This window comes from Anthonomus grandis, chromosome 1, assembly GCF_022605725.1.
Source record: "Anthonomus grandis grandis chromosome 1, icAntGran1.3, whole genome shotgun sequence".
NCBI classification, from domain to species: domain Eukaryota; kingdom Metazoa; phylum Arthropoda; class Insecta; order Coleoptera; family Curculionidae; genus Anthonomus; species Anthonomus grandis.
Window position 1 is genome coordinate 17,360,927 of NC_065546.1, and position 25,528 is coordinate 17,386,454.

The 25,528-nt window shown below is 32.0% G+C and overlaps 1 protein-coding gene across 1 annotated transcript in view; it reads left to right on the forward strand.

Annotated features, from left to right (window-relative positions):
* Positions 1 to 24,951, forward strand: part of LOC126745200 (frequenin-1) — a 523,266-nt gene extending 498,315 nt beyond the window's left edge. Inside the window, exon 7 of the mRNA XM_050452943.1 lies at positions 24,066 to 24,951. Coding sequence (XP_050308900.1) covers positions 24,066 to 24,230 — 165 coding nt within the window. The 3' untranslated portion in view covers positions 24,231 to 24,951. The remainder of the gene's footprint in view (positions 1 to 24,065) is intronic.
* Positions 24,952 to 25,528: the final 577 nt, after the last annotated feature.

Consider the following 25,528-nt stretch of genomic DNA (forward strand, 5'->3'; position numbering starts at 1 on the left):
GGAATTTGAGTCTGTAATCAATTGTCAATTCCAAAAACCTACAACACTGTGGATATTTAAAATTTAACAGATTTGTTTTCGACATATTAAAACTAATACTAATACTAAACTAATGATAAGCAAGTCAGCATCCAGAAATATTTTCAGTTGGTCAATGCCAAATGATGGTGATTTCATCTGCAAACATAGTAACCCTACTCTTTATGGGGAGCAAAGAAAGAGCATTAACATAAAGAAGATATAATAACGGCCCCAGTATAGAACCTCGGGGAATCCCTGTAGTAGTCTGTAGTTCTTCAGAGCAATGACCACCAAAATTAACCGTTTAGACACGGCCCGGTAGATAGAACCTGAACCAACCCAAAGAAGACCTCTTACACCATATCTCTTCATCATTCCACAGCAGTATTCTGTAATTCACACAGTCAAAAGCCTTGGATATGTCACAGAACATTGCCGCAGCAACTTCAACAGAATTAATTGTGCTATAAATGAATTGAAGAAGATTAAAAATAATGAAAAAATGCGAACTAAAGGGCGTAATTGATGTAACTTGACAGATCATAACCTGGTTTACTGTTTTTTTTAATCTCTGTCCCTAAATTTACACCCAGAATTCTTAAAATGCGTGAATTTAAACATTGCGATTTGAAATGTTTTTTCTCATAACTTGAACAATATTTATCAAGGCATCAATTTTATTACACAAATAAAATAAATATAGAGGTAGTATTCTTTACATATACTTTAATAGTCCTATTTAAATCGTATGCGCCTCTATGTATCATTCGTGTTAACAAACCAAGGACTCCATGGCTAACTGATGTGATAAAGCTCAGGATAAGAGTAAAGCTTTGCTTAAATTTAACCGAACTAATCTATTAAATATGGCGTCAGATATAAAGAACTAAGAAATTTTGTTTTGACATGTGTTCGGCGTGAAAAGAAAAACTATACAAGCATGTTTTCTTTGAGCATTTAAAAGGAGTTGTAAGCACTAGGTGATATGGACATAAAAAATAACAAAAAAAAAGAAATTTCTCGCAATCTGGCCACTCCGGATGTGACAGAAAAATTCTTTTGTAATTTTTTAGATTAATCCATATTATCAAGGTACTGCTGAAATGTATAGAAATTTGCATTGTTTCACAACAAATTTGAATTTAAGTTGACTATTATAAATGAGGTGCACGAATATTTTTTAATTAAATCAAGTGTTGCAGGTTGTGACTCTTTATCAGTTCGTATGCTAGAGCACTGTAGGCCTCATGTATTACCACAAATTTGTCATATTATGCATCTTCTTTTGGAAAAAGGTGTGTTTTTTACAGACTGGAAGCTGTGGATGGATGAGTAGTCCATCGAAACTCTCAGAATTTCATATAATTTCTGATCTGCAGTCAAGGTTTAGGAAGTACCATAATAGCTTAATTAAAAATAATGAAGTAAATTGAAGCAATAAAGTTGCAGCATTGGTATTGCTAGACTTCTGTAAGGCTTGTGATACTGTGAATCACAATCTACATTGTGCTAACTGATACGCTGATGATATACAACTCTATTATAGTTATTAACCCAGTGATGCATCGCAAGCAAACTTAACATTAAATCAAAATTTTATACATAATACATAATCTTTCCAATTTCTCAAAATCTTACACTGAATGCAAAAAAATCAAACTTTTTACTTTTTGAAAGCTCAACAAAATGGCTTTAAAAATAATTTTTTGTCCTTCTATAAATAATGAAAAAATTCCCTATACTTCATAGGTGAAAATGTTGATTTAATACTTGACTCAGGGAGCACATTTTTCGATTATTATGAGGGTCATATTGCACCATGAAAATTTTATATGCTAATAAAAATAAATGTACTTAGTTAGTCTCGGGTATTTTTGATATTTAATTTCAAGTGTACTATGACCCTTGTCTAGATATTGCTACAATAAACTGAAGTGAAAGTCCAGCTAGTGAAAAGAATTTGTGGCAGATTTGTGTTTAACATTGGAAAATACGAACAACTGTCGGAAGAGTTCAAAGTTTAGCGATGGTTACCCATGTCAAAGCTTTGGGAGATACAACTTCTAACCTTTACTCATCGTTTATTGCTAACAGTAATACTTACTACAAAAGATGTCTTTTTGTTCTGACAAACGTCAGATACTAGTTCGTTGGCATAATTTACTTTTGCTTCCTAAATTTCAATGCTGTTTTTTTTTAAAGGTGTTTTTTATACGTCGATATGAAATTATATAATGGTATTCATGACTCATTAATAATGTGTTCAGTTAGAACTTCCAAACCAAAATTAAAACAACTTTAGTCGATTTTCAGCGTGGAATGGTTCTAAGTTCATATTTACCAATGCGTTTCTGCGATTCTCGTTTTCATCAAAATAGGGGAAAACATGACGTCATGAATTAGCTGTTTAGCGTTTGGTGTTTGCCAATTATTACCCGGCTTTGGACTTGGGTTACTCTTTCGGTTATACAGTCCAGAAGAAGGATATGCTTAAATTGTAAAAAATTGATTGAGGATTACGATATGGTGTGCGCCCTTTCTAAATTAAGAAAAATAAATAGCAATTAGTTTTAAATTATCAAGGAGAACAAGTAGTATTTATAAGGTTGAGGACCTAGAAATGGTCCAATTGAATTGGTAGCCAAGAAATTTACTTGATGGTATCTATTTTAGAAATTTTATTTTATGATATATTTGTTACGCATACATATTTTATATACTTTTCAATTATTTCATAGTAAAGTATTAATACGCTACTTAGTAAAAAAAAGTTAAATTAAAGGAAAGAAGAATATATAATTAATTCCGGCAATAAGGTTTTTATGGCATCCATGCAAATTTATATGACCATTATACATAATTTATTTTAGATCCAATAAAAGCACAATAGTATATTCGAGAGAAAAGAGTGGCTAAGGCTCTGGAAAATCAAAAAAATCGACTTAATTTTTCAATCAAACAGAAAAGAAAAAACAAAAAAATAAACTCTTTGATTCCTAATAACCAATTCATTTCAGCGACTGTTCTTTTAGATCAGATTTTTAAGTGGTAGGGGAACAATACGTCTCACTTACCTACCAAAAGAGTAACCGCGGTTCTTACCAATTCAACGCTGAAAATCGGCTTATATTTACACGATTTCTTATTCTTTTTAGCATTTTATTATTGTTTTATTTTAGTATTTTATGTTTTATAATCATATAAAATAGCTAAATATCTCACTTACTGAAATTAAAATAATGGTCTTTATCTCCTTATCCTACCTAATTATTGTAAATGTGATGAAAAGTTAACATGTCTGGTCCTGGATAATTTGGAGCATTATGTTTTCTCATAAAATACAGGATGTGCCGGAAAATCTTTCGCATTCAGGTAGAAAACTTTAAAAAAATTATATGGAATTTTCCTATAAAAAATATTCATATAGCCCTCTCTACAAAAAAAAGTCCCCTTTAAGATGCCGCTAGATTTCTGTTTTTCTTGAACAACTTTTGAAGTACTGATGCTGTAGCTTGCTGCCAAACAGCATCATACGTCTTAGGTATGTAATTTTTATGTCATATTTATGTCCGTGCGTCCATTGTTATAAAAAATAACGTATTTAGTACGTACTTTTCGATACATACTTCATACGTATGTACATTACTTACATACATGTACCTATAAATACTTAGAAAATGTTGTAGCTCGTATAGATATACAAGAATTTAAAAAAAACATAAATTTGTGTTAATACACAAAACTATATGCCAGGTAAGATTTTTTTTCAAATAAAGGTATTTTTAAATACTTTTATACTATTATTATACTATTTTCAATATTTCTGAATTCAGTAGAGTAAACAGGAAAATAAACTATTTGCCTGCTTCTTTGCTTTGATAGAAAAAGTCAACGAATTCGGTAGTATAGACAATAATACTTATTCATTTTAGTAATAATGAATTATTTAATTGATAACTTGCTTATTTAAAAATATAATTTTAAGGTGCAGTACTACAAGCAGGGATTGGAAACACAAAGAAAATTGAAGACTGTATTTCACAATAGTTGCGAAGAACAAATGATGATTTTTTTTGTATTATCATAAAAGTCTATTTTTTGTTTGGTTTTTTAGATATATACATGTTTTGTTTTATATTTTCATATATTTTTAATAATCTATATATATTCGGTTTTTATAAAAGAGTTATTTTTTCCCAAATACATTTTACCACACAAAAAAAGGATTCGTAAACATCCTAAATATGTCATATTATATCCAATACATGACGTAAAATCTCCTAAAAGTACGTACATATGACGTAAAATCCTGCGGAAAGTGGAAGTCCTATATACGTCCCGAGTACGTAATACGTCTTTTGGGGTATGCACTGTGTAGTTGTGTACGTACATTATGTCGTGGAGTACGTACAAAATACGTCTTTAGTACGTATCTGTGCTGTTTGGGTTGCTATATATTTTACTGGGAACTGAGTATATACGTATATGCGAGGTATAGTATAAATGGTACCGCATTTATTTAAGCATAAATCGCCAGTTTGATGATGGATGGGATATTCAAGCCCTGCGATAAAGGCTATATAAATATTTTGGTACTTCTTGACTTCCTAAGTACTTCCTTCCTTTGATACTATGGATCACCGTAAAATATTATAGCTTCGACGCGGACTTTGTTCAATTATTGGTAAAATCATTTTTAAGCAAACTGTCGCAAAAGGTGGTCCATAACAATATCTCGTTGGATGCGTTGGATTAGTATGCCCCAAGACTCCTTTTTACTGTTTACACCATTGATATAATTCTTGCTTCTAAATACTGTAAGATATAGTTCAGTTCAGAGATCTATTAGAATCTTTCATGTGCCGCGAATAGTTCGTGTGCCGGTGTTGCTTGTATTGTCACATGACATGCATGTTTAAATCGCAAAATTTTATGTGGAAACAGTCATAAAATAATATTCTAAGTGATATTTAATCATTGCATTAAATACATAAATCTTTTAAGCATTTTTTAAAGAATTTATAAATTTTATTCGTAAAATTTGACTACATGCGCCCACGTACTATTTTGTTAGACGCCTGACCTGAGCTACAGCCACTCAAGCGTGAAAAGTTGCACAGGTCCGGCCTTAAAATTTATTTGTATTTAAAACTTTATTATTCGGGATTTTTGGGTGTAGTTTTATAAAGTTAGAAATTCAGGATAGTTGATAGCAAGATAATATTTAATTTAAATATATGATTTAAGTACGTAAAATGAGTTTAATCAAAAATTTTAATTTAATAAGTTTAGTTTTTAGCACCATCAGTGGGGTGTTTATAACAAGTGATGAGAGAATAGGTGGTACGAATTACTTAGGCCCATTTATTCTGTGGATTAAGGCATTAAATATTTACTTTTTGACACAAAAGTGTAAAATGTTTTGGTTTGTCTTCAAATTTTATATATTTCCTTTTTTTGGGTATTGAGATTTATTTTTACTTGGTGGTGATTATTAATGGGGATTTTGGCTGCCATATTCAATGTCCTTTATTATTGTTTTTTTTTTAATTAATACATATTATGATATATTATTCTAATAATATACTCATGAAAACCCCCCATCTCTATATTTAGTACCAACTTCTTTTGATAAAAAGTAATTATGTAGTCAGAACAGTGAAAGTATATTTTTTTAAATAAATAGTCTATATTTTATGCATTTAAAAGATACAAGTTTTACTTATAAAAAAAACACACTTTACATCCTGAATGTAATATTTATTAATTTGTTTGCCTCGTATTTAGTTATTATGCATATTAGGAGAGATTAGATAAAAATTAACAAAAAATAAATGTTTATACTAAAAACTAAAAATCTTATAGAAAACCCTACATTTTAAATATAATGGATCCTAAAACTACAGTGAGGATACTAAATACTTTTATAAATTTAACCACTCTTTTGAATCTGACCCAAAAAGTTAATACAATTATCTAAATTCTGTTTTTGCCATTGTTCTTTAGCAGTTTCTTCCATTAAGGAAGGAAACAGTTTCTCTGTTGCCGCCATGGATTCCAACTTCATCTCACGCATCAGCATATGGATACTAAAGCATTACATTATATATACTTTATTGTGTCGCTGAAGGACAAGCAGGGGCAGTAAGCTGAAAAAAATTAAACTTTAAACTTGTTTAATTAATAAAAATATGGTTTTCTTACTATGGCAAACAAGGGACTTTTTTCCAGAGAATGGAGGAAGAAGCAGTCTTTATTGTGTCGCTGAAGGACAACAGGGGTAGTAAGCTGTAAAAAACAAAATTTTAGACTTGTTTTCTTATTAAAAACAGTGTTTTTCTTACTATAGCAAAAAAGGGTTTTTCCCAGAGAATGGTGGAAAAAGCAGTCTTTATTGTGTCACTGAAGGACAAACAGGAGGCAGTAAGCTGTAAAATACAAAATTTTAAACTTGTTTAATCAATAAAAATATGGTTTTCTTATTATGGCAAAAAAGGGACTTTTTCCCAGAGAATGGAAATCATACATCAATCATAAATGTATCATACCATGTTTCGGCTAAATAATATATGGATCTTTCTTCCAATTTTTTTAATTTTTTCTTAAATATTCTATACACCACCTGACAATTCCATTACAGCAGCTCTTTTGTTAATCATCTTAAGCTTAAATCCAAGTTTTATCAGGTTGAGACTGAGAAATTTTTGTCCCTTGCCGATAAGGTGTCTCTATGGTCAGAACCTCATTGTTTTTGTATTTAGAATACACACCTTTCCTTAGCAATTTGGCAATATCCGTGTCAAGTCCCTTTGATTGTCCTGCATCTTTCCTTTTTATTCTGCATTTAATCCCTTTTTTTACAGGCATATTGTACTATAGGGAACCCCTATTAAAAACGCTGTTTTTTGCAAAGCACTACAATCATTTGTGAACCGAGAATCATTCCTTATTAGATATTTAGATAAATTTGTTTGGCGTCTGTTAAACAATTACATTTTAAAACTGCTTGATTTTCCTGTGTAGCTTCTACTTCCCTTGCTTGTTTTTGCTTCCTCAATATTAGAAAATGAACTATCAGAACTATGTAAGTCCAAATCACTGTCCAGATCAGTCTTATTGTTTTCATCACAAATGTTATTGTCTTTCTTGTACACTCACGGCTTCATAAGCTCGCACAAACACTTTCCTCTTCATTTGTCAAATTTTCCTGCCTATTTTCCCAGGGTCGAAACATTTTAAGGTCTTTAGGTTTGATACCAAAACAAATTTTCAAACACAAATAAAAAACAAACTTCCTCAAGGTAAAAACTGTAAATTTAGATGAATACAGGCCAAATTCTAAATTCTTTACTTTCATAAACGTGTAAAAAGCATAACCGGCAAAACCCATCAAATAATAATAACCCCACATGAGCCCCCTCCCAACTATTAAAGGAGATAGACCCATCCAACAACTATTTTAAAGGCGATAGACCCATCCTTAAGGATCTCTTTAAAAATACGTCGAAAGTAATACAAAAACAGGCCAAAAATTTATTTGGGTACGGCCCCGTAATTCTCAAAATCAGTGGGATAGAGAGAGATACACAATCACTTGCACAGCCTAAAGTAGGAATTAGGAATCGCCAGAACGCAGATCTTTTATCTTTGTTTAATAGACTGGCTAAAAAGAGGTGACAAGTCTGTGAGTGCTGAAAGTGTTTAAAATATTTTGTAAGATGCTTGGATTTTAGTCCGCGGTTAATTTTTTGATATTATTTTCTTTCTAAAATTTGACATTTTCGAAAGAAAAATAAAAAATAGTATAAAACATGGGGTTTTACGTATATTTAAAATGATTTCATAGATTAACAATATAATATTTTGCCATTTTAACGTGTATATCATGCGACAATAAATATGACATAGGCGCACGGACTAGTTAGTGCGGCATCTGCGACACATCAAAAGTTCTAATAGATCTCTGAACTGGACTTTACAAGCATACGCAAATGACACACAAATCTGTCTCTTTTCATTATAACAAATTGCAAGAGGTGGCCAATATCTTCAAGTAATTAAAGAAATATATGCTGAACACAACACTTAAACGTAAATTATGACAAAACTAAACTAATATGTTTTAGAAGAAAAATGAAATGAAACTATATTAAAAATAAATTGAAAATAAAAATAAATGATTCTACATTAAAATTTGTAACCAGCGCAAAAAATCTTCGATTATAGTTATAGACTTGAAGATTTTAGGTTTAGTGGCCACATTCAGAATATAGCAATAAAGAGCTTTTCTGCCCTAACATTATTATGTTATAATTGGCTTATTCTTAACTTTTTATTAAAAAATCTCTCATATTTTAACTATGGCGACTTTATATACGATCCATGCCTTAATTTTATAAAAAAATACAAAGAGCCCTGAACGCATGATGTCGATTAATCTGTGGAATCAGGAAGTATGGATGTTACTAAATTGTATGTATATATATATTTATAAAATAGTAGAATCTTATAACTTATTATGGAAAACCGAAGAAAACTATATTTCTTAAATTTTGTGCATAATAGCACTAACATCTCGAATACGCATAAAAATAAATTTCTACCAAGGACCAGCATTCAAAGATAAAATATTATAAACAAAAATAAATTCTCCGTATGATTCAAAAACCCTTTTCATACAGGGTGTCATTGAAATGGTGTAAAAAAATTCGGGAGGTGATAGTACTCCTAAAAATTTTAAAAAAAGTTCCTATAACTATAGGGTGGAAAATGCATATTAAGGGAGTTAGGGGCACTGAAAGGGTAAATTTAAAAAACGGTTTTTTGAAATTGTAGGCTTAAAAAACGAGATAAAATTTCGAAAAAAAATCCTCTGCCATAAATTTTGACCCAAAATCAAATGGTGATACTGAAAAATAATTTGGAAAATCGGAAAGGGTAGTTTTTGCAAGGGTAGGGGGTTAATTCGTGAATAACTTTTTTTAGGTTATTTTCTTCGCAACGTGGGTTTATTTTTTAAAAACTACATACTTTTTCCTACAAAAAAGGTACTCTTGTTGCACATCGCCCAGAACGATGGTTTTCGAGAAAATTGAAGGCAAAAAGTTTGCTCTGATGGGCTGCTAACTGGTTAAACAACATAAACTTATGAAAGTTATGGGGTTTCAAAAGTAAACAAGTAGTTATTAAATAATTAATTGAAAAATCTAAATTTCATGATTTTTAAAACATCGTATTGCTTTAAAAAAACGAAATAAACCAATTACCAAAATTCCTTATTAAATGCATACTTATTTGATTCATTAGCCTAGTTTACACCGCGAGTACCAAATATTCAATACGCGGACCCAATCCCCTATTCTCCGTATCCATCCAAAGGGTACAAGCTCTTGCTCCGGCAGACTATCCCGCTCGAGTCATCTTCTGTCGTTGGTTATTAAGAAAACAGGTACAAGAACCCCTTTTTTTGGCAAATATTTTATGCACGGATGAAGCTGGGTTTACAAGAAATGGAATTTTCAATTACCATAATACACATCACTGGTCCGATGAGAACCCTCATGCTGTTGTGGAAAGTCGACACCAAATTCGATTCTCAGTTAATGTTTGGGCGGGAATTCTTGGCGATAGACTTATTGGACCATTTTTTCTACCCCCGAGGTTAATTTGACACCTTTTGAAAAGTCGCTTGTTATTTATAATAATAAACATTTTAGGCTAAATGTTCAAAGTTACCTTAATTTTCTAATACATGATCTACCAGCACTTTTGGAGGAAGTTCCCATAGCACAGAAGCAGATCACGTATTTTATGCATGATGGTGCACCAGCTCATTTTCCGCTAGCGGTGAGGAATCATTTAAACCAAGTTTTTGAGAGGCGTTGGATAGGACGTGGTGGTCCACAAGCTTGGCCAGCAAGATCACCAGATCTTAATCCATTAGATTTCTACTTCTGGGGCCACTTGAAAACTTTGGTTTACTCAGTGCCGATTAATACTGAAGAGCAACTACGTCAACGCATTATCGACTGTTCCAATCAAATTCGTACAACCCCAGGGATATTCCACAGGATACGCAGATCATGGAGAAGAACAGCAGATGTCTGCATTGAAATGAATGGTGGTCACTTTGAACATTTACTATGAATGAATTAAGAAATGCATTATTTTAATAAGGAATTTTGGTAATTGGTTTATTTCGTTTTTTAAAGCAATAAGATGTTTTAAAAATCATAAAATTTAGATTTTTCAATTAATTATTTAATAACTACGTGTTTACTTTTGAAACCCCATAACTTTCATAGGTTTATGTTGTTTAACCAGTTAGCAACCCATCAGAGCAAACTTTTTGCCTTCAATTTTCTCGAAAACCATCGTTCTGGGCGATGTGCAACAAGAGTACCTTTTTTGTAGGAAAAAGTATGTAGTTTTTAAAAAATGAACCCACGTTGCGAAAAAAATAACCTAAAAAAAGTTATTCACGAATTAACCCCCTACCCTTGCAAAAACTACCCTTTCCGATTTTCCAAATTATTTTTCAGTATCACCATTTGATTTTGGGTCAAAATTTATGGCAGAGGATTTTTTTTCGAAATTTTATCTCGTTTTTTAAGCCTACAATTTCAAAAAACCGTTTTTTAAATTTACCCTTTCAGTGCCCCTAACTCCCTTAATATGCATTTTCCGCCCTATAGTTATAGGAACTTTTTTTAAAATTTTTAGGAGTACTATCACCCCCCGAATTTTTTACACCATTTCAATGACACCCTGTATAATGCAGTCACTCATATAATGCCATACCTGATAATTCTAAATTATTTAATATGAATAAATTTAAATTTAAATAAAGGATATTTTTAATTAAAAACAGAAAGACCCCTAAAATAAGCTTTTTGACTAATACGTAATAAAAGAAAAGGAAAATAGCCAAGAAAAGCAATGACTAGCACATTTTACGACCAGAGCCATGGCTCCTTGGCCCCTTAGGACGAGCCACCACTGAATAATATAATAGGTAAATTTTTAAACTACTATCTATTTTGAATTAAACTTTATGTCTTGAGAATGTTAAAAGTACCTGAATATTTATTTTCGTAATCTGGAACATTATATAACGTTAGAATCATAACGCATGTAAGCTTTACAACAATATATTTCAATAATATGGAATTCTTAATCTGGTAAACCAAAAAAACAAATTTAGGACAAATTAAATTTTGATAGTAAAACTATTAAAAAAATTTATTGAAAATATTAGGATTATTATATTATTTAGCCACTTTCTTTTAAAAGTTGAATATATTTTTTTTGCGGCTGCTTAATATTTGTCTCGTGCAACTAAGAATAAAATGACTTAAATAACTTATTTATTTTACTTTAAGATTAAATCAACCTTAGTTTTCAAAAGATCCAATAGAACTAATAACTTGTGATGATTGACATAGTTCTATCAAAAACTCCGTCAATAACATATTTTGATGTCTCTTCATCACAAAAAAATAAATATTATTGTTTGGCTTACCATTCATGTAACGAGCTCGTAGGTTGTCTCTATTAGCAGACCTAAGTTTCTCATACGCATTTTTTTTCAAGGTACTATCAAAGACATTAATTTGGTTTAAAGTGAATATTAGAATTAAATGTATTTTCCTTTTTAAACGTGCCAAGGCGAAATCAGAAAAATAAATTTGATTTATCTCATCTTATTATTACTGCTGGGTTTACCAAAATAAACTATGATATTATATTAATAACGGTTTGTTATATAACTGGGTAAAGCATTAATATACATATGGTGATCTACTCCTATTAACGAAGTTAACGTCTACTGTCGGTATACCTGATAAGTATCAAAATATTTTTGCAGTATATCTATCCATCTTTACATTATTTTTATATTATTATTTTTTCCCATCATTGGTGGCTATTCTCAACTTACTGCAGATTTAACAGAATAGCAACTAGTAAGTAAGAACGCCGTAGCGTAGTACTAATGAAATTATTCTTTCCTTTTATGCATTTAATTTTAAATTAGTATTTAAAGAAGTTAAATTAAAGTTATAATAATTTAAATGCGACGGGAAAATCCTATTACTCAGAACTTCTCCACTGGCTCTTGAGAATTTATTTCAGGAAAAAAAGGGAAAAAAGAGAAGCTTTTACTACCTAATTTAAAAATTAATTTATAACTTTTAATAAATTCAAATTCTGTTTAAATCTTTTGTTCTTTCTTTAATTTTTTTTGAAGTACAAGTTTTATAAATAAAATTCTTTAAATTTCTATTATTCTGTTATAGTTGGGAGATGTTCTTTTCTGAACGAAGCTTTTTATTAAAAAAAGAAGTTAGTAATAATAACGATGATAAAAAATCTTGTTCGCTCTCGGTAAGGCAATCTATTATTAAGTTAATATAGCTAGGGACTAGGTACTGTATTTAATAAGTTAACTCCAAAAATAATAGCTCCCCAGGAACTCGTTAAGAAAAATCCTAAAATTAAAAAAACGGGCTCATTTTATAACTGCTTTTCACACAGGAAGTTTATATAAGCAATTCTTTTTTTTTAGCCAAGTCAATTACTAAAGCTCCATAGCGCGTAAACTAAAAAAAAAATTAAAATTCTGTAATTTTTTAGTCATTTATATTGAAGTGTAAATGTAAGTATTAGAGCTAAAAAACCGTTTAAAAATTCGTTAATAAAAACTTAAGAATATTTATTCTGGATAGAATCAAGCACCTCACATATCTAAGCATTACAGAATCTATGCGAATAGGTCCCAACGTTCTGGAATCTTTCACCTTCGGACCTCGTGACCTTAAGGGATATATACAGATTATGTGTTTTTGGTAAACTACGGCCCGGTAAGATACCGGTGGTCAAAGTGGTTGCATGGCATATAGGAAGGCCCTTTCATTTTTATTGGGAATTCGTATGTGTACGCGACTGTAACGGCTTCATGTTCAATGTTAAATATGGAAGTGATAAGGTTCTAATAGGCATGTATTAGTAAATAGAGGGACTATCAACACAGACGACTCTTGAATGAACGACTTAGTTGGTGCAGGCTGCAGCTTGGAAGGACCCCATATACCAGCAAGACCTGTTCGATAAGAATTTGTTGAGCATGCTCATGTCTTTTATCTTAAAGAATTATCTATGTTAAAATACAGAACTTTTAAATTGTTGACACCGCAATATAGTTTTGTTAATCAGCACGGATAGCAGAGCAGTGATTAGGACTATTCCCTGCAACAAGGTAAACTTCAACCTTGTACTGGAATATATAAATGTCTCAGAGAAATTACCTATAGGTCCAAACCATGCAATCCACATAGCTAAATGTGTAGCTGTGTTAACAGCATGTTGCTCCAAAAATTAATAGAAAAGCATAAAACAGTCTAAGAAACATATTATCTTCATAGGCTAAGTATTGTGGACCACCCAAAAGTGCTGTTGTTGGAGGAAAAAAGTGCTGATACGTCTTCCGGGTGTGCGCGCTTTCAGTTTTAATACATAGGTAATAACGTTACAGTTTACCCAGAGCAATACAATTCCTAATATTAGAATGCCTTATTGGCTTTTCAAGTTTATAGGCCTATGAGAACCCTCGTTGCGGCGTGATGGGACCACCAAGTGAATTGGAAAGATGAAATTATAGCAATTTCACGTATAAAACAACAAAAGCTCTAGGTTTCTTAAATTTTGATTCATGTAAAATTGAATTTCTAAAACTATATTCGAAAAAGTAGTAGAGTCACAAGCCTAGAAAAATTATAACCTGATATTTACCTTAAAGCAATTATTAGAATACTTTATTAAGCAATTCTAAATCTAACTCTATATTACGTAAAAGAAGTAAACAGATATTTAAAAAAGAAACATTGACCAAGGATACCTCAAACAATTTATCAATAATATTTTACTCCTCTATATTTGATATAAACGTACAAATCCTTATTAGTCTTAGTTAATACCTTTGATCCCAAGATCATTGATACCATCATTCTTCTGTGTATATTGACGCTTTGTAGATTTGTCCCAGATTCGCTAAAATTTCTCTATTTATGTCTGCTATTTTAACACGCATCGCTACTGCATAAAGTGCTAATGTAGTGGTTTTGATGCTCCGCATTTTATGAGATGTAGGACTCATAGTGTATATGAATAAGTTGCTGTAAGACAATATTCTTATAGTTCCATTGTGGTTCTTTTAATAAAAAAGCAGGCTTAGATATCTGTTGGTCTCTATGGTGAATGTAATTGAAGGTCTGTTGTTGTTGATGTGGTGCAAAAAGTACTTACAGGTCGTTGTGGCCTTTATCCTAAATGGTGGGGTAACATATACATACTGAAGCTATTATCTAGACTTATACTAACTTCAAACCATTGCATGTCGGTAAGAGGTACCTCCAGAAGTTCCATCGCGCCTTCCAGCAGCAGCGCAGTTCGAATAGTAAAATATATGTCTCTGCTATCTATAATAAAATATCCCTTGGTGGATACGTTGTCAGGTAGAAAATTTCAAGTGGCATTTCCTAAGAGCTTTATATAAAGGTGCATGTTCAGGACCCAAAAATAAACATAAATTCCCATACAAATATTGCTCTGCAAAGCTTTCGTTTCCAAAGTAGTATGGTGCATATATTTTTCTGAGAGGAAAGCACCTCTCAGAAAAATATAATAAATATGAACAAATTTTGCTCATTTAAGATACATTAGACCTAAGTTCGTTATTATGCCTGCAAAATTCGCATCCTGAATATGCAGATGTAATATTTGTCTATGCCTTCTGTAATGAAATGAGAGAGAAGGGTGCTCGATACAAGGGAGAATTTTTCAACAAGTTTTATTTTATTGCTGGAGAATCTGAGACGTTTCCAACCTTAAACATTGTATCTTAACGAGAAGCAGCACGGAATATTGAATTAGAAGAGACTATTCGCGGTGGGATACAGACGGTTTGCAGATACTAATCAAATTACGGAATCGTCTGTTTAGAGAAATCTTCACATCAATTGCTGATACGCATTTCATTTACAATGGGTTCATCATTTGCACGAGTGTAATTTTGAGTCAAGAATACAATACTGTAATTAATTTTCCGAAAATCAGAAGTTGTATAGCTATGTTTTTTCCACTGATAAAGCACAGTTCACACGGATGTAAATAATAGTAATCTTGAACAATGAATACCGGTGGCCTTATAAAAACCTTCACACTATAACGGTAGAACATAATTTTCAACCTAAGTTTAGCATTAATATGTTAAAATGGAATGTTAAATGGTCATTAAATTGGTATAATCAATGGAATGTCCTACAGGAGAAAAATATTTAGACTTGCTTAAAAATCACTTGAGAAATCTATTAGAAAATATTCTTCTTAATATAAAAAAAAACATTTATTTTCTGCATGATGGTGCCTTTGCATACTATAGTTTACGTGTAAGAGATTTTTTAAACCAAAACTTTTCAAGCCGATGGTTTGATCGGGGTGGTGCATATTATTGACCTCCTAGATCACCCGACCTTAAACCTTTACATTGTTACCTTTGGGGGTAGTTCGAATCATTGGTATATTCTACTAAGGTAAATACAATAGAAAGGTTACTGTATCGGAAACGCAACGCAAAGTCTAAGAAATTTACCCGAATTCAGTAGCGCAACCGGAAAATTTCCTCTATTTTCAGACATGCACTTATTAAATTATAAAACATTGATTACGTTGCGTTGAGCATAATTTAAGAAGAATTATTTTATTAAACACTAAAACACATATTGTTTTTTTTTTTAAATTTTGCTATAAAAAATTAGATGCATTGTAATTTTTCTTAGGTATACTTTTTAGTATTAAAGTATTATTTAATTTACTTAAAAATATAATACAGGGCCGTACCAAAAGGTTGTGATCGTTCAGAATAGTAAAAAGTGCGGTGACGCCCTCTATAAGTAATAGCCATAGATTTCAAATCATACCAAAAAACCTATCAACTTTTACTGCAATATTTATATTACCATAGATTTTATTTAAAAAATATAAAAATTTATAATAATTAGTTATTTTTTTCTTCTTTTATTTTTTAAACACATTGATTATTATTATCTCTTGCACATTTTCTGAAATAAAAAATTTCCAAAGTAAAGTAAAAACTATGGCGTCAACATTCATTTTCTTAAATAGATAACCCTGTATATTGTGACGTTTTATAATTTTATGATGTATTAATATAATTATATATAAAACATCGAAATTTGTTCTATATTTATTGCAACGAATATTCAATTTGTTTTTCATTTAATTCAATGCGTCCTTTGCAATGAATTTTGGTTACAGGGTGTCTCAAGTAGAAACTATGACGCAAACATAAATTTGTTATGTAATTTCTTAGGAAACAGCAAAGTTAAATCAAGAGTTAAGAAACATGGCCACGTAAGAAATTTATCTAAAGGAAAACCTCCAAAGGTATCTGAAGATACTACGCTAAATGTTTAAATGTTATTAGAAACAGAGAATAGTCCCCATGATGCGAATATAGTACAATTTCCAGGAATTAGAATTTATCAGTAGAGTCAATGACAAAAATACTGCGTATAAATAAAAATCTTAATATTATACAATTAATCTTAATTATACAAGTACATCCGATACATGAATTGTTAGAAGACAATTTTTGGAGTCAAAATTGTGCATTTTTGTGAGCAGATTCTTGATATATATAATTTTTTTTAATAAAGTCACCTTTACATTAAATTGACACGTTAACAGGCAAAATTGCAGATAATGGACAACCGAAAACCCTCATTGAACCCATGAACATTAAAGAGAGCGCCCTCTCAAAAAAATTAATGTGTGGGCGTAAATTATTGTGAAAAATCGAATCCTTGACCTTTTTTTTCCAAGAAACATTAAACAGAGACCACTACTTGGATTTTATGCAATTTGAACTTTTTTTAAATTTCTACTTTAGTTGTTTTATTCTTTGATCCACAAGAGGCTGACATACTTAGTAACGAGATAGGGTTCCAACAAACCACCTCCGTTCGAAAAGTTCTTGATGCAACTTAACAGATGGATTGGACGAAGAGGACCGATTAAGTGGTCACCAAGCTCATCGGATATAATCCCGCATTAGATTTTTTCTTATGGGGCTATGTGAAGTCCAAAGTTAATGCGAATAGAGCAAATAATGTTGATGATGTGTTACCGCGACTTTATTTTTACCAGAATAATCTATTGTTAAATCCTAGGTTATTCTGCAAACCAATGTAAAAAAAATTAAATACTATTCCCAAACATATGTTTTTGAATGATAAAACTAGTGATGAGGGTGGAGATACAATTTATTTGCCAAATATCTGTCAAACGTATATTCTGATAAGGTATTTAAAATTCCTGAATATTACATGACAGGGCTTGTAGATCAATCTGATGTCAAATTTATAGAGTTATCTTTAGTAAAGGTTTTTAACGAGATTATTGGCTTACAGTGCAAGACTTCTGCGGGACCAGATGGCCTACCCAGCTTGCTACTTCATGAATGCGAATGTACTCTATTGAGGCCTATTTGCACTTTAATCCCGTCTTTAAAGTTGGAAGTAATTCCCTCTTTTTAGAAGAATTCGTATATTACGCCGATATTTAAGTCTGGTAATACTAGTGATAGCAGTAATTATCGGGGAGTTTATATACAGTCAACCTTGTCTAAACTTATGGATGCACTTATAATCAAGCAATTGTCACGGCAATGTAAAAGCCTTATTATTGATAATCAACACGGTTGTCAAAAAGTTCATTCCACTGTTACTTTTCTGTGCCATCTGGCGTTCCTTGTGGGTCGCATATGGATCCGTTGCTTTTTACAATATTTGTTAATGATATAAGATTATTTGTAAAAAATTTTATTATTTGCTGGCGATTTAAAATTGTTTTTGTCTATTGATTCAAATCATCAATGTTAATTAATACAAGATGACTTGCATAATCTTTGTGAATGATGTAATTTTAATGGTTTAGGTTTAAATGTTCCGAAGTGTTATTCAATAACTTTTGGAAGGATTCGCAGCCTTATATTGTTTGATTATATTATGGGTTCCACTATTTTAAAAAGGGTAGCGGAAGTTAGGGATCTCGGAGTAATTTTGGATTCTAAGTTGACATTTGCGTCTCATACTAAGTTAGTTCAGAAAGCGTATAGAAAACTAGGAATTATACCTAAATGCAGTCAAAACTTCTCATGCTCTGTCTATAAAGTTCTGTACTGTTCATTAGTCCGCTTTAGTTCGGAGTATGCTAGTTCTATAGAATTGTAAAATGTCATAATATTTAGAATGTTCTATTTAAAAAAATAATTTGTATCTGAAAAATAAAATAAAAAATAAAAAAATGCCTCAATTTTAAATGAATTTGTTCCTTTCATTGTAAAGGCAACTTATAATACTTTTTTAATTTTCTTTTTATTTTTTCTGCTGCTAGAATTTTGATTTTATTTTTCTGAAATTACTTTTCATATCTGACCTTGAGTTCGACTGTCCGACAAGGGTGGTAAAAAGGTTAAGATTACAGTAACTCCTTACTATCGTGCTCAAGAATGTATTCAGGTTTTAATGGAATAATTTAACTAACTTTTTATTTCTGCTTGATACAGGTTGAAGATGATACTAAAATGGTTTGTGAAACACGTAGAAAATTATTATTTTTTTATTAAATATCTCTAAATATTTAAAAACCCAAATTTGATGCTCTTTCCAAAAGCGGCGCTTATAATTACCCCAGAGATTTTTACAGCGTCCAAGTTTAATGAGACAACACATGTTTTAGGGCTCTCTTTTGCCCTATTCTTTTTGGTGGGGAGGTCAATATTCCAGAAATGTAGATTAAACATGTTAAATAAAATTAAAATGTAGGCACAAGTTTTACATTTTAATTTTATTAAGCTCAGTTGTATTAAAAATTATGCTATACTAAATGGTTATGAAATTTTATTTTCTTTCTCCTCATAAAACTTTAATGTTTACGATCTTAAATTAAAAATTGCAGAGAATTTAAAGAAAAACCAATTTTAATCTGAAAAAACAACTAAAATTTCGATGTGGGTTAACTAAATAAAATCCTAGAAATATAGGGTCAGAAGATCCAATTTCTGTCGTTAAGCTAATATTGATTTTAAGAAAATGTTTTCTTTGTCCACAAAAGTATTTTTACATTTCTAGTTTATTTGGCTTCTAAGAGTCTTATAGAAAGGGTTATTATTAAAACAAGTATATCTTTCGGCTTTAAATTTCAAACGGAAATTTGAATATCTCAAAGGAATTTGCGGAAAAGCTTTTTTTTTTGGCAAGAAACTACATAAGTAGTACTGTTATTTATTTACATTCACTTTGAATACCATATGAAGAGAGAATTTGCAAGCATGTTTGATTCATAGGGAATTAAATAAATGTATACGGTAAATGTTAAGAATCTCTACTAATTGGCTTACCTAAAAATGTATGTAATTTTTTAATGCAAGAATTCTTGAAAATATTAATGAGTTTTTAGTCAAAAGGCCTAGTACATTTTTTAAAATATTACTAAGAGAATAAAAATACGGAAAAATAAAATTCAAGATTAAATATTTTAGAGGTCAATCGCTTAATATCACTTGTGACCATTAAAACGTCTTTGTGGAGAATTTAAATCACAATCAAAATATTTAAAATATTAAGTTTACATCATAGTGACTTACCCAATACAAGTATCTCTTAATTACAAAAAAGAAAGAGCCTAATTATTAAATTAATAAATTTTACTTTATTTAACATGCTTAGTAGTAAAGTTTGATCATACGTACTTTACAGGTAGTACCAACAACTTACTCAATTTAAGTACACTTAATAAAGCCAAACTACAAGGTTAGTAATCAACTAAGAAGAGATTCTATTGGGTGTAGAAACCAATTAGTCGCCACTTCTCTTGTAGGTACTTTGATTACAGCCACTATAGGGATAAGATGTTCCAAATCAGCTCGTCATAATCAGGGAAAAGAGCTGAACAGTAGCGATAATTCGAATAATCCAAGGTTTTAACTCAAGCACCAGTCAAGCCGGGTACACCAGGTATCGCAGAATCCCAAACGACAAAAAATCGATGGTCACATCGAACGTCAATTCAAAAGTAAACAACAAAGATGGCTGTTCATGCTATCCAGAGTATCCCTTCGCGGGAAGCCACAATTTCTAAGTAAAGAACAAGAAGGAACTCACTATAATTAAATGGAAACTAAAAGACCATAGCCAACCAACATATTAAAAATAATATATTTGTAGCTTTTTCTCAAGAATTCAAGATAAACATTTAAACCATCATCCACAATCTTTAAAAGGGTTCTTTTAAATGATTTCTTAGGCTTCTCCAGACAGTAAGTGTTCAAAGAGCAAGGTGGGATAATCATTTATCGTGAAGCATAATTCACCTCCCAAAACAAGCTCTTAAGACTTTTTTAGGCCAATAAATTTCAGATAGGAAAAGTGTTTAGGTTAGAAGAGTTACGAGTGAAATGAATTCGAGTCTTATCGTGCCAAAGATCCAATTTGGTGGATGGGTAATTGGCAAACCAGTTTAATTTCTTTTACTTTTTGACGAAGCCAGACAGACAAAGCCATTTACAAAATGGTTCATTTAACTTACATATTATGAGTATTTCAGCGCATGAAATTCTATGAACGATAAGACGTAATAATTTTCAAGACAGATTTTAAAAATTTAAAGGCGGGCGTATCCAACCAATAATCAATCTTTAGAAAATAATTTGCACGTACCAGTATGCCTTGAAAATAAATATGCGTGAAGAACTATTTTATTTATGTGGGCGATTAATTAAATAAGATTTTTTTTATTTTAACGGCAAGTCGAGTGTAGACGGATATTATAGCCAACAAAATGGCAACCACTTTAAACATTGGCTGGAATTTGTATTTTTTCTGTTTGATTCTCATGCCTTTATTAGCTTAATAAGTTCGTTTAATAAAAAGTTCCATTAAATCGATACATTTTTTTCCTGTTTAAAATTAAAAATTTTGAAATAAAACTTGAAACATAAGAAAACAATCCAAAGGAATTTTTTAAGTTACTTTTTAATTTTGATTAACCGTAAGCAAAAATACCTTACGACTTAGTTTTTTCACTATTTTGCTCTTATTTTATCGTTTTAGTTATTAGTAGTTTGTTGTAAGTTTATTTAGGATTCTACTTACCTTTAGTTTATCATTTGTACTTAGGTAGTTTTTAGTAGTTCATCGTATTTGAGTCACATTTTAGATTATTTTATTGTAAAGCCTGGTAGCTTAAATTTATTTCAAATTTCAGCTAGATTTTTTATTTTCTTTTCCTTGATTGTATGTTCTTAAAATTATCAGTTTCATCAGCAAATATAATGTTCTTCTAAATATTGTAACTTCTCATTTCAGCATTTTCAAATAGTTCTATTAGCCTTTAAATGGGACCGTTTTCCGTAACATTTTAATCATTTTTTTTGTTTATCTAAAAAAAATTTAAACGATCATCTACGTGAGTCGACAATTGCTTAAAGCGAGATTAGCAAGAAGTTTTATTATTTTATTGTAATTACTTATTACGTTACTAGTTCCAAAGATTCGAGTCTTTTTTTTGAGTAAAATTCTTGTTTTCATGTAGAATAAAATTTTTTGTAAATCTTGTAGAATATAATAACACATTATTGTTTTAGCTATTGCCTTCACTTAATTAATATCCTATTTCTTTTGTCTTTCTTTTCTCGAATTTTTGCACTAAATAAATATCTTATATTTTTACGTTAGCTGATTTTTTTAAGATTTCCGCAAATTGCGTTGATATATTCGAAATTTCATTTAAAATTTAAAGCTGAAACAGACACTTGTCAATTCTACACACTTGTGTTAATATAATCTCTTCAGCCTTACCAGTCATGATGCTCGCTGGACTATGTTGGAGATTGATTTGACTTACACTTAATTGCGCCATGAGGGACGTCCATAGGCTTAGGGTAGCCCGCTTACCTGTCTAAGGCTTCTCTTCTGTTGGCTTGGAGGCTGCGGCTGCGGTACTCAGCCTAGCGGGCGTTCGCCAAACAGTCACTCGAAAAGCTCGGACAGTGACCAGTTCGAATAAGAGTGTCCACCTGGCCTCCGCGAGTTGAGCGGCAACCTCCCTGCTCACCATGAAGTGAAAGTTAAACCTTCCAGACTTCCCTCCTGTCCTCAGATGTTGCCAGCTGGGGACTCCTAAGGTCCTATTCTGTATGTCAAGGATTTCCCCGACCGCTCCGGTGTCCTCAGAGTAAAGACTCCACTGGTCGGGTGACCTCACCGCGATGAAGGTGTAACCGCATCGGCCAGTGGTTGAAGCGGGCTTAAGAGCCAGGATCTTAAGGGTTTGTCCTCAGTTGTGACCAGAAACTAATCCATCTCTGTAAGTTCGGAATTTCGGAAGTGGAGCTCAGCCTCATCTCCTTATCTCAGAGATTAAATGAAGCCTTAGGAGGTCCGCCTCCTCTTTGATCACCCTCCCTTTTTCTCTGTCTGACCTAAAAACGACCTGGTTGCCCTGTTGACTGCACCGCTGTAGGAGCCGGAACTGGTTTGGTCATTTGTCCCTCGTGGATGTCTTGACTGGGTGTCTCTCCTTAGAAGGAGAGATATGCCTGTCTAGGGATCCTTTTGGGGATGGACCTGCCATGTTGCCTAGGCTTCTTATGCTGGTGGTCGGATCAAAAAAGACACCCCACGTCTTTTTGCATTTGCCTCTTTTTGCTAGAGGCGCCTGTGCTGGGTGTCAGCTTTTCTGATAGCCCGGCCTGGGCCTCATGGGTGGGTAGTTTCCTTGCAGCGGCGGGAGCCATGGGAAGGATGAGTAGCTTCAGTTTATCTGTCTCTCGCCTTACATTTCTTGCCCTTGGTCTACGCCCCTTTGCTGGCGACTCCTCTGATGTTTCCCAGTGTTCGATGCTTTACTGATGACCTCAGAGCTGCCCCCTACAAGAGGATTTGTAGAACCGGAAGTTTGACCTTTCCGCCTCTTCGTGCGGTTGCGGTTCCTTTGCCTGCTTCTTTATTTCTTGAGGCGCAGCAACACTTCGGCTTCGGTAGCGTCAACTCCCGCCTAGTCAAAACCTTTTGTTTTTTTTTGGTTTTTTTTGTCCTAGTCGAGAAGTTTTCGCTTACCTCAGCTTCTGAGTTGCTGATGGCTGGTAATCGTAGTAGCTTTTCCTCCTGGATAGATGAAAAATCCATCTTGGCTTTGGAGCTTGGGGGATTTAGGAGTAATTCGGCAACTGCAACTGTATTGCTCCGATGGATGCAGCAGAGTCCTATCGCAGGTGCCACCTGGCACTACTACATCCATCGAGATTTTTGGCTAGTTGAAAGGGCAGCCCCCTACGCTACCTAGGCAAGGGTGGTCCCCCATACTAACTGACGGCCCAAGAAAGCACCTGAAACCTTGGTTGTTACGTTGCTACCTCTCCAGATGGCTCCATCTAGGACTTGGCCTTGTTTCCCCATAGGTTATGCCGAGCAGCGTTGCGACCCCTCCAACCTCTGCATGTGTTACCTCCTCCTTCTATAGCCTTGGGATCATCTAGGCAATCGTTTCAAGAAACGTATATATTAAAGTTGTTTTATAGATGGATGGTTAAAGTTGTTTTATGGATCTTTGAGGGATTTAAAATAAAGGTTCATATTTTTTTAGGATTTTGTGTTTCATTGTTTATTTTCAAAAGTTTATATTTTTTTTTGGTTTTGTATTTTTCAATAGTGCTACATCAACCAAAGACCGAATGAGGGACTCACAACTGAAATAAAATCTCTACAAAAATTACCAGGATTTACGTTAGAAATTAAACATATGATTATTTATATTAAAAATATATAAAACATCTTATAAAACTAGTAATAGCTCATGTTCTAGAACCTTTTACCGGCTTATTCATATTTACGCCTAGAACGATAGATACCTAAATTTAATGTCTGTTTGCAAATTTGCAATAATCTTACACAATTTGTATTTGTCAGGGTCAGCAACCATCCGAAGATGAAAACACTCCACAAAAACGAGTGGACAAAATCTTCGACCAAATGGACAAAAACCACGACGACAGGTTGACTCTAGAAGAATTCAGGGAGGGATCCAAGGCTGACCCCAGGATTGTCCAGGCTCTGACTTTGGGTGGTGAATAACATAGGGAGGAAGGCATTAAGCCTGAACCTGTATGACATCATTCTGGATAAAAAGCATGCCAATATTTTGATATTGTGAGAAAATTTATTGTTGGATATTATTTCGTGATAAATTAGGCATTCTCCCATTTAATTACACGTAATTTAAATTTTATGCAACTAGAATACCTAATTTATTGAAACAAACACAAATGAGTAATTGCTGTAAATATTAAGGCTTAAAAGTCTATTATGTAGTTAACATGTTGTACGCCAGTATATATAAATGCCAAATAATGAATGACTTCGTCTATATTGTGATAATGTTTAAGGTTTTACATAATATTTAGTCCTATGGCAGGTATAATTTAAAGACTTGCAAAAGATTTTAGGGTAGTATTGCACGCCGTGGCTTTATAGAATATAAGAGTTAAGTGTTCGCAATAAAATATATTTTTTTGAAACGTCAACGCTTACAAATAAGAAGACAATATTGAATATTTTATAGCTGTTGAATGACGTTACTATAAAATTGGTTCTATATTTTTTAAAAATGTTAAAGATGCCGATATATCCACATTTGCTTTTACCATTGTGCTCTTTGGTCTTTGAATTTTATTGCGAACTATTGCAAATTTTGTCTATTACTCTTTAAAATTAACTTTTAAGCGCAAACAATTTGACAATCAAAATTTCAATGTTTGTGCTATCGTATTTTAGCCCTTTATACCCTCAAATAATTATAGAAATTAGTACTAGAGCCGCTTATAGTCTTTTAACTTTGACTTGTTACCATAACATTTAGTGGACCTCTTTTTCTGCTCAGTTCTGTGTTCTTATTCTGTCTTATCTTATCTTTTAGGAATCTGAAACTATATTAACGAATCTTTCAAACGCGTAAAAAAGAAAGAAAAATTATGTTTTTTATTTGTTTTATATATTTTTTAAAACTTGAAACTAGAATAAACTTTATTTCAACCGTAATTTATTTTAAACTTTTGTTGCACTGACTTCCAATTTTTTTTAAATTAATCGAGCCTCGTCACTTTTTTTGATATCTATCTTAAATATAAAAAATGATAAAAAAAACGGAGGGGAAAAACAAAAAAAACAATCAGTTTCTTTAAAAATCTTCATCATTGGGTTTTTTATATACCAGCTGGCCCACATATACGTACCAAGAACTTAAGAACGCTTAAAGTGGCAGTATTGGAATCAATATATATACAGAATGTCTTACATAGTGTAAAGTAGATAGAGTAAAAGAAGTTAACAATTTTTATACTCTGCGTAAATTCAAGTGAGAATATATTTTAATT